The sequence below is a fragment of the Hippocampus zosterae genome, chromosome 18, assembly GCF_025434085.1.
Source record: "Hippocampus zosterae strain Florida chromosome 18, ASM2543408v3, whole genome shotgun sequence".
Classification (NCBI taxonomy): Eukaryota; Metazoa; Chordata; class Actinopteri; order Syngnathiformes; family Syngnathidae; genus Hippocampus; species Hippocampus zosterae.
Genome location: NC_067468.1, coordinates 8,771,852 through 8,787,008, shown reverse-complemented (window position 1 = coordinate 8,787,008; position 15,157 = coordinate 8,771,852). Strand labels below are relative to the sequence as shown.

The window sequence follows — 15,157 nt, the reverse complement described above, 5'->3', positions numbered from 1 at the left end:
CCAGGGTAAAAGTTTTTAAACCTATTTGTCTGAATATCCATTTTTTCCTGTGAAAGGTTTCAACACCCATACTTTTTTTGTGAAATGTTTCAGCAATGGGCGGCAAGGTGGATGACTAGTTAGCACCTCTGCATCACAGTGCAGAGATTGTGAATTAAATTCCAGGCACCGGGCTTCTTGTGTGAAGTTTGCATGTTCTCCTGGTGCCAGTGTGGGGCGTTTCTCTGGGTACTCTGGTTTTCTCTCACACCCCAAAAACAAGCACGGCTGGTTAACTGAACACTCAAAATTGTCCCCGGGTATGAGTATGGTTATTGTTTGTCTATGTGTGTCCTGTAATTGTCCTACTAGGGCGGGTTCCCTGCTTCAACCCTCACAATTTTTCTACTGAAAGGTTTCAATACCCACACTTTTTGTCACATCTGCAAGGGAATGTTGGCAGCGGGCCACTGGTTGGAGACCGCTGCACGACACTATCACCATCACACCCCCAAACCACCATATCCGCCTGGTGTAAAGTTGCCCTCCTTCCGCGGGCTCGGTGCTCCATACACCCGCCCATCTTCTTGTTGACAGATTGCCGTTTCTCATTCCTGCCACGCGGTGTCGCTGCGACATCGTCTGGGCTCTCGCTCGCTAGTCACTGCCTGGCTGGCTGACTGGCTTTCTTGCTGGTTGTGTTCCCCACTAGCGAGTTCACGGACTCGGCCACCAGACGTCAACGCGTGCGCGTGCAGCGTGGACCCAGCGTAAACTCACCCAGCGACGGACCGACTTTGACCAAGGAACGGCCTCTTCCCCCACCCCTCTTGCCTGGACCCGCACCATGTGTGTGGAAGTCGGATACATCATTTTGAGCCCACCGGAACCGTCTGACGGACACTACGGTGTGCGGAAAATGAGGGAATAGTCGTCGTCGGTGGCGACGGCGACGAACCAGCTGCGAAGCGCCAGCGTTTTTCTCGGAACCGCCGAGTGCGGGCCACTGAGAGGAGAAAATGTCGGGAAAAATCGAGAGCAAGCAAGGTAAGACTCCGCCGTGTAACGGTTCTCTGAGACCGGGGACGCTCGCTATGCTCCCGTGGTAACATTTCATTGTGTGTTCTTCTCGTTCAATCGGGCCTCATACCTTTTGGTTGTAGCTTAGCGCTTTAGCTTTTTGGGGGGTACTACTTCACCGGCATCATTCTAAGCAAGTAAACACACATCGGTATTGCGAGATTTGGGGGTGTGTTCACTGTCGGACTTATACTTTCACTTTACGTCGAGGATCAAGCGAGTCGCCGGGTTCGCTTTCACTCAGCCAGCGAAGCTCGGGAGCGCGCAGCGTCCCTTGGCGTTTATTACGGGAGCTAGCCGCGCGGCTAACGGTTTAGCCTTGGGCTCGGCCGGCTGCTTAGGATCGTTGACGTGTATGCTCCCAAAGACGACCGTGCCACCGCACTTTTGGTCGTTCGTCAAGCCACGCGTGCTCCAAATGTATACGTTTGCAATTTTCAAGTCTCAAGAATGCTCAAAATCAGGTCAGGTTATCGTAAATCAAATCCTGTCTTCAGGAAAATCATCTTAATGTGGTCCTGCTTGCAATATCTGGTCTGGGAAAAAAAGGTCTTAAGGTCAATTAATGATATTAGAGATCGGTTTATCCAGCTCAGGGGTCACCAAAACGGTTCCTGGGTTCATCAGGGAGCCCGCTAAAGAAACTTGACAGCAAGCTCTCTTTGCAGAGTAGTTCAGGAAGTTTTGCATTAAAGCCTCTCTTCTCAGACCGAGACAGGAATAAGACATCTCTATTGACAGACCCGCCACCCCAAAAAATTATTAGCCTAAATATTTGTTTTATTTGATCTTTTATGCAAACACATACAATAAAAAAAATCAACTCTGGCAAGTCATCGTCTCAAGTCAGTTTTTAACTCACTACCTCCTCTTTTTTGCCAAGTCACAAGCCATCAATACTTTAATCCAAGCCTCAGTGACTTGGGTCTACTCAACTCAACTCCAAGTCTCAGTGACTAAAGTTGACTTTAGTCCAGTCATGAGTGTTGAATGGAGTTCAAGTTGCGGTGACTGGTCGCCTCAAGTTGACTCAACTCCATTTCCTAGTGATTTGAGTCGCTTTCTCTGTGTGTTATTATCAATTGTAATAATGTGAAGTACAAGGTAGTAAAACGCGCAGGGTGGTCCCCTTAGTTTGCTTTGGCTGGCGAAACTTTACACCCGTCGGCTGCTTTTGCGCATCCCCACTTCAACCAGCTGTCTTCTGAGACATGCGCACACACACACACACAGATGGATGGGCACACACAAGGGAAGAGAGTGTCACATCCTAACCACAGGGTGTCAAAATTTGTCACTGCCTCGCAGCAGATGACTTAAATAACAGAAAAACAAAACAAAAAAACACCCTTCAAGAGTCAAGTCATCAGCACTTATCTGCTCCCGCAGGCATCCTACAATTGCTCCAAAGTGTTAGCAATCAGATATCATAGAAAAGAGGATTGGGGCACTGCTTCCCACCGAGGGGATGATTGAAGAAAGTAAAAATTGAGTTCTTATGAAATGTTAATTTATTCCCAGCGTTCTGTTCTTTTCATTTTGTCGCTTTTCTTTTAGCTGCATTGCTTCTAGTACGGGTATATGGATCTTTTTTGTCCCATCAGAATTCAGACTCCGTATTGCCCATCATTCTAATCCGCCCTGGACCTTCACAATCAATATTGCGAGTTGACCTTAACCAGGAGTGCTCAACCAGTTGAGTTGTAATGTTAGCTTCTGTGCAGGCTGCCAGTTAGTTAACTGTTATGGTGATCACAGGGTTTTGTTTTGCATACGAGTGAAGTTTTCCATGATATTAATTGTGTATTTGTCATATCAGCATCGGGTTAACTAAATGTGTTTTTTTCTGAGTTACTTAGTAGTGAAACACTGCCAAAAATGCGCCATGCCAAACGGTTGCCATAGTGTGTTGGCCAAGAGGGCCAATCAATGCGTAGAACTTGACGGGAGACGTACAGCCCGTCGTCACGCATCAACATGTTTTCACGTCAGCATGGTAACGGTGTTCCCATGTCACTCTTTTGTCTTGTTTTGGACAATCGACACATAGGGATGTTCGTGAAAAGGGAGGAAGCGAAGAATGGACGTATTTCTTAGTGCCTGTTTTCACTTCTATGAGCGGTCAATGGAAGTAGACGGCCACTTCCTATTTTGCTTGTCCCCCAACTTCCGTACCAATTTGTGGAACATGTTTGCCGTTTCAAGCTCAGGAGTTTACTCTGCATTAGCACAGATGCGTCAGTCATTTCCGAGTCCACTCAAGCGAACTTGCTTATTGCGGGGCTCCTGCAACAGGTGTAAATTTGTGCGACACAGATCTTGTGGGGGGATCATCATATTTTTTTTATTATGTACTGTAGATTTTCCCCCCTCTCACACGCTTTAAACTAGGAGTGTAACGGTCGAATATTTGGGTATTCGGATGCCCTACTGGAAGTTCTATCGAATAATCGGCTGTTCAAGGGAAAATAAATTAAAACATATTTTGCTCAGTTTAAGATACGGAAGACAAAAAAATCCACTTAATAATAACCAACCAATTAGTTTTCAATTTTAGATAAGCAACATTATACACTTAAATTTGAACTGTGCAGAGCAACCCACTTTTTTTCCTGTAGAAAGATTAGTGAGAATTTAGATAGGTCTATCCCGTTAAATTTTGGTTAATGAAACAAAGGGACGTCCGGACCGCGATATTGTAAGCTCAGTCAATGAATAAGCCAAACTCATTCACTCCCAAAGACGTTTTTAAACGTCTTTTCAGACTTGGTCCAGAATTGGCTGGTACTGAGTTAAAGTTATCAGTTACAACTGTGGCAGGCTGCGTTGCGGTTAGCACTGCGTACAATACAATGTGAGCGTCATTTTTTATTTATATTTTTAAAGAGCCCTTAATTAGCGATTGAACATTATTTCAGGACAACGTGGTGTTTGTTGCTGTTGGTAGCAACAGTTTGTGTTTGCAATAAAACACTCCAAACAGTCTCAGAGTTATCTGTCAACGCCGCAAACATGCTGCCGGGAACAATTTTAAAATAAAAGTAGACGAAGGCAATGATGTCCATCTATTATTTGGGCAAGTCGAGGTTTATTTTGATTTTGACCTGCTCACTGCGGTGGCGGTGTGTTATTGCCATGCATAGTGTACACCGTTGTTGCTGCGGTTGGCTTGTCTTTTTCTTCTTGACAGTGTATCTGTAAAAGCGGGTACTCGGAGAAGAAGAAAAACAAATGCCTCAAGCATTTTTTTTCCAAACCCAGGTCCTCAAATTACCTGAGGATCTGTTTTCAGCCCTACTTTAAACACACTTGCACTTCTGGTAACACACTTTCAAAAGTATTACTTAGCGCTTGTTTGCACTTTCTCTCAAGTTACACATTGCAGTGATTCTTTAATAACACAAAAAGCAGGAAAGCTGGAGAGTGCAGGCCAAATTAAAGCCTATATTCCTTCTCCTCTATGAGAGCAATGCCTGGAAATTAGTTGGGGTCCATCTCTGCCTCTTGCGTGTTAATTACGCCGGGTCTCTTTTAGCAGACCTCAGTGCTGCCCTGGCATAGTATGGCACAAGGTGGTAATAACACTGAAGACATGCAACTCTAAATTAGGAAATCTTTGCATGCCTGAAGACGAATGTTAATAAGTCGTATTAAAAATCTGTGCAATCGTGGGAAGCGCAAAGGAAGAACCGTGATCAGACGCGGAAACCCTTTGCCGAAAGAGAAAACAATCCAGGGGGTGCACTCATGACAAGCCCCCCGCTCCTTATACTACTCGGCAGTTCAGTTGTGATGCGCTGCAATTTTGAGGTTTGATGGCTGCAAAGCACTCCCCGCCTCCCCCACCCCCCGCATAGATTTAGCTGCGCTGTAATTATTGTGATTTGTATGGGAAGGCAAGCAGAGGGAGGAATCGAGGGTGGAGATCCGTTGGGAAGCGGTGGGAATCTGTCCACGCCAGACGGAGAATCGCTCAGAGCACAAGAAGACCGGTCGCTGGGCGGCTTCTGCTTGGACACCGTTATCGATTAGCCATGGATGGCTCCCGGCGAAGCTTCGGCGACTACAGTTGGTGGCCTATTCTGCCGAAGAACCACGGACGTCGAGATTGTTTTGGAAGACGCCGGATATGCCGCAACACTGCTACTTTTTACAATTTGTCGATGAAGATGAGTCATCTGTTGCTCTCGCTGTGTCCCGCACAGCTGGCCGTCCGCGGGCTGGTGGCCTTTTCTCATCCCCGCCACACTGTGCGTCCCCACGCCAGCTAAGTGGGTGGCACCTGTGGTAGCACCGCCGGCCTTCTGCCCTGTTAAACCACGACTTTTAAGCGCTTCATAACCCCCCACACCCCTTCCTCCTCAGCTATTTGTGGATCTTCTTGTGGGTCAAGCGAGCGTGATCACGATGAGCTAGTTTGTGACTAATTCTCAGCAGGGCTCTAAAAAAAAAATGCCAGTCCCAACAGCAGACAGCCGTTAGGAAGCAAAAACTTGTCAGTCGAGCGCTCAGTCGGGTTCTCCCGCGGGGCCTCTCGCATGGGCAACACCAGCTGGAGGAGCCAAGCCTCCTCCGAGGACACAGACTCCTCTCTTCCAGGGGACCTAGACGATGACTACTCAGGTAAAATGTAGACTAGCTGGATTGTAGTTGTGACTGCAAAATAAGCAAGAGCTGCTCGGGGAAAATTGAAATGAACATCGCACATACTTCCATGTGGCAAAAGCTGTAGCTTTTTTTTCCCCGATGGCAACACTCGTAATCAACCACTTCTCTGTCATTTTACCCAGGCAGCATGATTGGCAAAACACGCTCGAATGAGACTTAGACTTTTTCTCTACTATCGGAGTTGGAATGTGTGATGTGTTAGCCGTCGTAGCTATGAATTTATTATCGGTCAAACTTAAAAAAAGGAAAATGTTTTAAAAGGTAAATCAACGTCTTAAATACGTCGGGGGACACATAAAGTCATCTCTATTGACATGTGAAGTAGATACGGTGGAGATTTAAGGGGCTTGCTCACCAGTTGACAGATGCTCTCTTGTGACATTGAAATGCATCGCGAGCTGTTGTCGCCTTGCGGGCGAATCATTTTGTTTTGTGAAATGACTTAAAGACAACCCAGCCAAACATTTTATGCACTGCTGTGACTAAATACTTTCTACAAACCTGACGTGGAAGGTTTGGTTCCTAGCCTGAAACCCTTTTTTTTTTTTTTTTGTGGCTTCTTTGCCAACAGGCTTTGCTGTACAACAATCACTCGTTTGAGCACTCACAGGTTCTGCTAGATGATTTTATTTTTTTCTGAAGAAAGACTGATTTTTGTCTATAAATCTACAGTTCCGTCTGGAATATTTGTTTCTTTTTTTGTATCTTACTGTTGATGCTCGCCAGTAATATCGGGGCTTTGAATGCAAAATGGCTTCTGCGACCCAATGATATGCAGCAGGGGACATTCCTCTCTGGGCTTTCTGTGTCGTGTGGCTTTACACAAGGTGCTCATTTGCTGGGCTAAAACCCTTGGGTGGACCCAGCGCAGGGAGCCCGCTCTGCCGCGCCACATCCTTCCGTTGCAGGCCTTGTGAGTGCAGGGGTGGGGGGAACGGTGCCATGGAGGGGGGGGGCATTGCTGTTTCAAGATGAATGCATTGACGTATGCAGGTTTGGTGTTTAAAACGACTCTGATTGCTGCTCCTCAAGCCCGAAGGCCTCGGAATGGACAAGCTGAACATGGATGAAAAGAATAAAACAATCGCATCCATCCTGGCGAGCCTGCCGGCAACATGTTGTGACTGCGTAATTAGCGAGCGAATTATTGTGTAATCGCAGCATTTCGTGGTGCTGTAATGCCTTGTTTGGAAAACACGACGTTGGCGCTGGTTAAATCAGCGTGGTTCGCCCCAGCGGGGATGTTGTCACTTAGCCCTGACCTTGCCGCTTAGAATGAGCCGCGGACGTGTGCAGCATTATGCAGCATTTGACTGGAGTGACTGTGACACTGTGGTAGAGTCGACGACTTTTTTTTTTTCATTTGCATTATTTCCTCTCTGTAAGCAGCCCTAGAATGGCTCTCATACAATTTTTTTAAAGTAAAAATACATTTGTCTTTCTCTCCTGATGCAACTGCATAATTGTGTCCATGCTAGATGTTGGTTCTTTATGGTCCTCTCCGTTGTAAGTGGTTTTCTTCCATTTGTGTGATAACATTTTGGATGCAGTTGAGGGAAATTATTTCTAGATAATTTTATAATGAGGTGATCATACTTCTGGATGATTTTCACAGCCCACTGACAGAAACCACAACGACCATGTGGCCCACGATTAAAACGATTTATTTATTTTTGTGGGCCAAGGTGTCAATTATGGATTTTTGCTATTTTTGGCAACTGTGCCTTGATATCGAAACACCTTGGGTTCACTGTAGTTGCAAATCTTACGTCGCATATTACATGCGGTGTAAGGAAGTCTTTAGAAAAGGACAATAAGTAAGAGTCTTTTTACAAAGTCACGTTGCCAGCTACTGGCCTGACACATGCTTATTATGGCGTTTCATGCTCCGACAGAGAAGCCGTATGACGACGCTGCTGGACATAAATGCTAATTGGTGTCTGCAACTTTTCGAGTAAACACAGGCATGATAGCTTCCCACAGTAGTGCAGCGCTGCGCTGCGCTCCGACTTGCCTTTGACCTACAACTCAAGCATGCTTTTTTTGCTGATGACACATTAGCATCGGATGGAGGGTTTATCCAATGAGCCATCATTGAAATTCCGCTCGATACTTGTTCTACTCCAGGAGTGCCCAATATTTTTTTACCTAAGATCTACTTTACAATCAACCAGCCTTCCGCCATGATGAGTTACAGCCATAATGGCCCTCCCAACATGAACAAAACAAAACAAAATAGAAGTACCGGTAGATACAAGAGTTTGTGAAGTTGTGAAAAGGAAATCTTTGCCTGCCCGAGTGGAGACGTGACGTGGAGGCACGGGACGCACTTTTGCAGCGTCTTAATTAAGTGCAACAACATCACTATTGTAGCTCACGTGTACCATTTTAAAATGTTTCTCCCGGCACTCCAGGTTCCTATTCTTTGTCAGGGCCACCTGTGAAATGCAGATGAAACAAACGGAAAAAAAGAGAGATCGCAACAGCTCTGATTGCAAGCTACAATTGCTTCTGGGTAATGCAGGTCACGCACCAGCGTAGGTTAAAGATGACCTGCTTTTTTTAAATGTACTTAATTTTTTAGATATTTTTTCGGTCAAAGTGAGACCGATTGGCTGCTGAGCGGTGCAGTGTGCACTAACACAAAAAATATAATATTAATAACAAACAGACACAAATGTTTGAAGTTAACATGAAGCCGTAGTGTCCATTGACGAAAAAAAAGACAGTGGTTCACTTCTCCCGTCCCATTTAGATCCACTTCAATTCCAAGCGGCGACTCTCATTTCCAATTACACATACGGGGCCGACACTCCTCTCTCGTCATCCTCAGCTCGCGCAGAGCAGCTGCTGTCTGTCGAAGGCTCTGAACTCATCTCAACAGATCTCTTTGTTTTCCGACTTGAGCGCGGCTGACGTGCTGGGTATTTATAGCACCTGGCAGTTCTCTTTTGTCTGTTGGTTTTCACCCAAGGTGAACGCACTGTCTGCCTGTCATAGTTTGTTGAGACGCTCCCTCCAGATCTTAAAATGGAACACGCCAGAAAATATCTAAAGTAGCCGCACAGTCGCTGGAATGTTCAGACTGCTTTGAGCAAAGTCTTAAGCGCCTTGCATTCACACGCCGCGAAATAGCCTCATCAGAGAGTGAATGTGATAAAGGCTACATTTCTATGGACGCGTTGGCTCCCCTCAAACAGATAATTAGATCTGTCAGGTTGTCCACCGCAGATTCTGGTTTGACATCTACATTATTTGTTGGACAGCGACAGTTGCTTTCACCACAACAGAAACGTTGGTTGTTAAACTTAAGTTTTACTTGTCTTGCCATCACAGCTGTGTATTTGCTCCCTCCTAGCACCGACAAAAAACGGGGCAAAGACTGTTCTTTATCAGACTATCCAAGAGTTGTAATCCGCATACTATGAGGGAATTTTCATTGTTCCAGGCTCTCATGAAAACAGTTCTCCTATGAGCTTGTAGAATTTGCTACCGGAGGAAAAACACGCTGGATATAGCCTACATCAACATCAAAGAGGCATTTATAGCAGCCCCTTGGCCCCACCTTGGCTCCTCAGACCACTTATCTGTTGTGCTAATTCCTGCATACAAGACCCTACTGATTAGAGAGAAAACTATAATGAGGTAAGACAGCATCTGGTCTTGGGGGGGCCTGTGCAGACACTATGAGACTGTTTTCAGTACACCGTTAGGATATGTTTAAGGAAGCTGCTACTTTCAGCGATCACACCAACGTACATGTACCCGCCATGTCTGTGTTGGACTATATCCTCAAATATTCGGAGCACCAGCCTTCAGGTCAGAAGAAAGCAGCCACCACTCCATGTTCACATGCTTGGGCCTCAAAATCTTAATTGATTCATTTAACAAAAAAAATGTCAATTTTGAGTGGAGGCGTTGTCTACCCCAGCCGTGACGATGAGTCAGGTTCTGACACAGTCCCGCCTGCTGTGAACAGACAGTGTCGTTATGTCCACAAAAGAGGGAGCGGTGCTCACCGAGGGACAGGAAATGTAGCCAGCGACCTCGGCCTCACGGTGGGAAGGAACAGGAGGGGTAGTCCCCCCACAAAAAATGTAGTGCGTTATCTCCCACTTTGAACGCTCGGCATCATGAGCAAGCGTGTCAGGAGCCCCATTTAGCCCTCACAGGACAATTTGGAGCTGTTGTGTTGCTGGGTAGAATTTGAACTTTTTAAAATATTTATAGATATAGATAGATATATACAGTAGATAAAGAAAAAAAATCAGATCATGCTGACAAGCAAATCATATAGTATATCTGTATTTAACTTTTGTCCAAAGACGGGAGCCACCAAGAATTATTTTTTTTAATTCTAAACAAGTTTGGCTTCAAATAGTTATATCATTGTGGTATCAGTGGTTATACATACACAAGAAGCCTGCTAACCTGCTTTTGTGATTTTTGGCACCTCGCGGATTAACCTGTGTATCCATATGTAGCCATTCATATGACTGAAAGACAGCTTTGTGTCGAACTAAACACGCCCACATTTCAGTATTATTGTTGTAACATTTTTATTTGATTGTGTTCAGTGCCAATTTTGTCGTGTAAAATATGTACCATGGGAAAATAAAGGTTGGGAAGCACTTTAGTAACGTGAAATTTGCAATCATCCCAGCAACACGGAAGTATGCGTGTAATCTATGTTAAACCCAGCGACTGACATTTTGCCCAATCGGGGATAATCTCACACCGGGGCTCATTTCAGACATGGGGTGGCAAATGTCTTCATACTTTCACCATCCCCTGCCTTTACTTCTCTTTTTAATGATGTTGGTCTGTTATACTGCAGGTGCCCTCTGCTTAGGACCATGCCCTGTGGCATCCCCTTCTTGTGTGGAGTGCCAAAAAGCATCGCTCAGTGGATGCTTGTGCTTTGTGTTTCAGCGTGTAGCATATAGGCCAATTGAATGACCTACACCTTGGGGGCTCCGTCCTCCGCGTAGTCAGTTCAGCTCCGCTGAAGTTGTTAATGACTATACAGATGGAAGAAACTATGTTGTGCGGTACACACAGAGCGCTTTGGAAGGAGCTTTGTTGGTGTTGAACTGAAACAGAGGGACTATTGAAGCCAGGGGCCTATAAAAGGTTTATGGTGTCCGTATACTACGACACACTCAGGTACCACAAACCCTCTTCGCGCAACACGTGCCGGCCAGCGTCTGACCTCGTGAATGGACCGTTTTGTCAAAGTCTTGGGTGAATTTGCACCAATCGAATCAGGAATGAAGTCCTCCTTTCTCAAAGCCGCTTATTGAAGGAACCTCCTGTGGTCCGTGATGTGATATGATTTCACATCAGTCGTTGAAAAGAGACTTTGTATGATTTAGGAATGCAGCTGGAGCACTGCGTCAGGCTCCCTCATCTGTTCCGCCATTGAATTGAACTCATTCAACGGGCTCGCAGCTCAACATGATTTCCCCCATCCCCACCTATTTGGGAATAGTTACTACAAATCTTTGAACATGGCGCACAGACGACGCGGCCCCCATAAGATGGCCACGCAGCTGCTTGGAGGTCCCACAAAGTGTCAACGCCAACTCTGCTGATTGGAGCCCCGGTGGATTTGCAGCGACGTGATTGGACGTGCCTCTGTTGGACGCCAGAGTTCATATGTGGCAGCTGTGCAGGACTAGACGTCATAGAGAGAGCGAGCAAGAGGGGCTCGGTTGAGAAAATGCATTGGATGGACATCAGATGGCGGAAAGGCGTCGTCATTACACCACCCGACCATAACAACACTTTGTAAACAGCAACACAACAACAACAACAAAAATGGATTACACTTTGGTTGTCCTTTTTTTGCAACGATGTTGCAATCCCATGACAATGTTGCATCACCCCAATCACCATGTCGTGGGGCAAACACCTTAGGAGAGCTTTTTTGGAAATGGAAAAAAAATCAAAAAGCAACCCCCAAAGTGCCAATAACGGCAGTCTCACTTAAAGTACGGCTTTATCGCTGCAGGTGTGTCTATGGGGTCCGATATTAAGCCTTTGGGGCCATCATGAGCGAAGTGGGTTGATATAGCCCCTCCATAGTGACGCATGTTGAAAAATGCACATTTCATGTTGGCTTTTCCAACCACGGAGTTCTCGTGGCCAGTTATGGATCGAGCTTTTTTTGGGGGGCGGGGGGGATACTATGGATGGTCATTATGGATCGCCATTCTCCGCCAGGCACTCTTGCTTCCACACAACGGCACATCCATCTCATTGATATTTGCTCCTGGCCACTGATGTGGAGCGCTTTGCTTGTCACTGACTATCGAGGGGTCTTTTCGTATCAACTGACAAGCAAATGTTACTCTTGTTTTATTTTAAAAAAAATGTCAGTTCTCCTCTATGCCTCGTTGACTTTTTCCTCTATTATTACATTTCAATCAGTCATTAACAAGGACGACATTTCAAACTGGGGTTTCTTTTCCCGGCCATCTTGCCACTCGCGCTGGAATTGCCCTTTAAAGATAAACTGAGGACATAATTGAGGTAGGCACTTCACTACCACTACTACAGTGGTCCAAATAAATAATTCACTTTGTACTCAACTGTTTCCCATCAAATTCCCATTCTGCTCATCTTCTCTCAAAAGCCTCTTGCATTCCTGTCTTGCTCCAAATGCCGTCCTGGCACCGTGTCCCCGCTTTAGATCTGACATGAAGCAGCCCTCGCACCAGACATTGACAACTTTTATGGACAAAGGGGAAAAAAATACAATGTTGAACGCAATGTTGTTGCTAAGTTAACACATGATGAAGCCACTCCTATGAAGCGAGTTATTTCATAGTAACAGCCGGCGTGCGCTTGTAAACATGTCTTTCCAGAGATCAGTTTGCATACATACAGCATTACGTTTAAGAGAATCTGAGGAGCGAGGGGAAAGTTTGGCCGATGCCATTGTGAATACTTGCAAAACTTAGCTTAAAAGTTGAGAAACTCATGCGTGCAACTAATGCACTTGCGCTTGTTAAACTTTTGGATTATCATGTTTGTACCTCGAAGCACAATTTGACTTTTTTGGCCCGAGCTACACTGCAGGGGTTCAATTGACAAAGTATCAAATTTAGACCTTATTCCATAGTCTGTGCTTGTGCTGTAGTTTAGCAAATTCACCCTGGGTGTGTTTTTTGGGGGTAGGTGCATGATTGTTGGATAAATATTAGTTTCAGTCTTACAGCATCAGTTTCACTTTGGCACCTTACCCCCCCCCCCCCCCCCCCTCTCTCTGTGGAGATGGGAGGATGTGGAGAGAGTGGAGAAGTGGCAATAAAACAGGCCAAAATTTAAATGTCAGGGCAAGAGGCCATTTACACATGAGATGTGGGTTTTATTTGCATTTATAAATTTAATTTCTTGATGTGGCAAATGGCACTGATTCAAATTCAATAGCCCATCGGCATTTTGACAAAGCCCAAGTTCCATTCCAAAAGAATGCCATTTAGGATTTTATCTTTGTGGCTTATTTTCGGTTTTGTCATGTTTTGTTTCCGGTACCGTCACATGACCACCCCCCCACCAGACTCCTTGGCCTCTGCCCTTCTCACCAGCTGCTATGTTGACCTTTCTGACACACACACACGTCCACTTTCATTGCATGGACAGGACCGAGAAGGGGAGCATAATATTGCAGGACGGGACAGCTGTGTGTGTGTATCCTTGAGTGCATCCAATGAGGCTGCCGACAGCGAGGGCCTGATGAGCTGTCCTATGTAGACGACTCGGCTGGACTGGGCCATCTCATCCTGTCATAAACTCAGATGTCACCTGACGATTGTCTTCCTCTGTGTGTCCTGTAGCCCTTCTCATCTGTGATAATTTTTGAGTCATGTATTGGACAATTTCATGCTATTCTTCTTACCAATAAGAGGAGAAGGCAATCTTGTGGTGCGCAATGACACATTTTAGGTCATTTGCATTATTGAAGTGGATGAAAAGAAATCCGAGCAGAGGTTCAGTGGACCAAGCTGTCAGTCTGGAGGCGTTTTGGTTGACTTTAAGATAAAAAAAAATAACAGTTTGATGACATGATTCACAGTTGCTTCTGTGTGGTATTCACAGAAAGTGTAATTGCGGAAGTGATAACTCGGACTAGTGAGAATCAGTAACCCGGGTCAGTTCTTCATAAGTGATGACGTACGCAGCTGTCTGGCTTATTCCAGTTGCTTTACTACTAACTCCCTTTTATACAAAAGAGTGCATTTCCATTCTTTGTGCATTCTGTGTCAAAGTGGTGAGAAAAAAAAGAAAAGCTCCAAATATCACTACGACAACAGCGTCTACAAAGATTTCAGCAAGGCTCTGAACCCGAGACAGTTCAGCAGAATATAAATAAAATTCACAAGAAAAAAAAATGTTTTGACACTGTGGTTTCTTCTGCCCGCTGCGCTCGGTGCGTGACGCCTTAAATTCAGCGTGAGACAAATTATAGTCGATGACCTCACCGTCTCAGTCCAGCAGCAGTCAGCGGGGGGAGGCTGCTTGACGTGTGGATGCTAAAGGCGCGCGCATGACTTCCACAGAGAGCATGTCTGACCCAGCTGTGTTGTTGTTCGCTTTCCCCCCCTATTTCATATTTTTACGCTCTTTTTTTTAATTGGTATCGATATTTATATAAACGAGTTTTCATATGTGCACGTTTGTCTCAACTTTTAATGTGTTGAAAGGGGTAAGACTTTTCATTTTTTCGTCGATTTCTGATTTTTGCGATCAATGTCTTCATTCGCTTTACAGTACTTTCCTTGATGATGTCAGATTTCCGGTGAACTTGAGAGGAAAGGGCCGGGGGGGATGTAGTCGCCAGATTGCTCCTTTGTCGACAGTGAGCCGAGGCGAGGTGTTGCGTGCATCCTTGAGCGGCAAGCCGAAGAAATACTGTTGATGCGTGATGTGCAACGGCCAGCTGTATTGATTGTGGTGGTGATGACTCAGCATGCTGATGTCACTCGCTGCACCTCATGCCTGGGCTGCCTTCCAGCTGTGAAACGGAGTCCTTCGGGCCCTCTTTAAACTTTGAGTGAACAAAAGGGTCCAGTATGGAGGGTTGTTGGCAAGAGGTTTACATACTCATGTCGAAAGGTTTCTACCAAGAAATATGAATCAGTCCTGTTCACAAGTTGCCTTAAAGGGCACGTATTAGGGGGGAAAAAAAGCACAGTTCCTCATATTGCTAAGAGCCGTGCAAACCTTTTGACCGATCATTCAAGACCACAGAATGTTGTGTTCTGTCTGTGAGCACTTGTCGTACCAAAAGAAAGGGGAGACTCACTTCTTTCACGAGAAGAAAGTTTGTTTCTCTTGTAGGACGAAAGCACATGCACTGGTTTCTGACCTAAAAGTGGAGCAAATGGGCATGTCTGAAAAGAAATGTATAACATATATTTAAATG

The 15,157-nt window shown here is 45.5% G+C and overlaps 1 protein-coding gene across 8 annotated transcripts in view; it reads left to right on the top strand.

Annotated features, from left to right (window-relative positions):
* The first annotated feature begins 628 nt into the window (after positions 1-628).
* The window catches only part of rapgef1b (Rap guanine nucleotide exchange factor (GEF) 1b), a 39,955-nt gene continuing 25,426 nt past the window's right edge, over positions 629-15,157 (top strand). For 3 of the 8 annotated variants that reach the window (XM_052050569.1, XM_052050568.1, XM_052050572.1), the window contains exon 1: positions 5,459-5,682. In XM_052050569.1, coding sequence (XP_051906529.1) covers positions 5,598-5,682 — 85 coding nt within the window. In that variant the 5' untranslated portion in view covers positions 5,459-5,597. Of the gene's footprint in view, positions 1,027-5,457; positions 5,683-15,157 lie in introns of those variants that run through there. The other 5 variants (XM_052050567.1, XM_052050566.1, XM_052050574.1 and 2 more) reach the window with 3 other exon arrangements.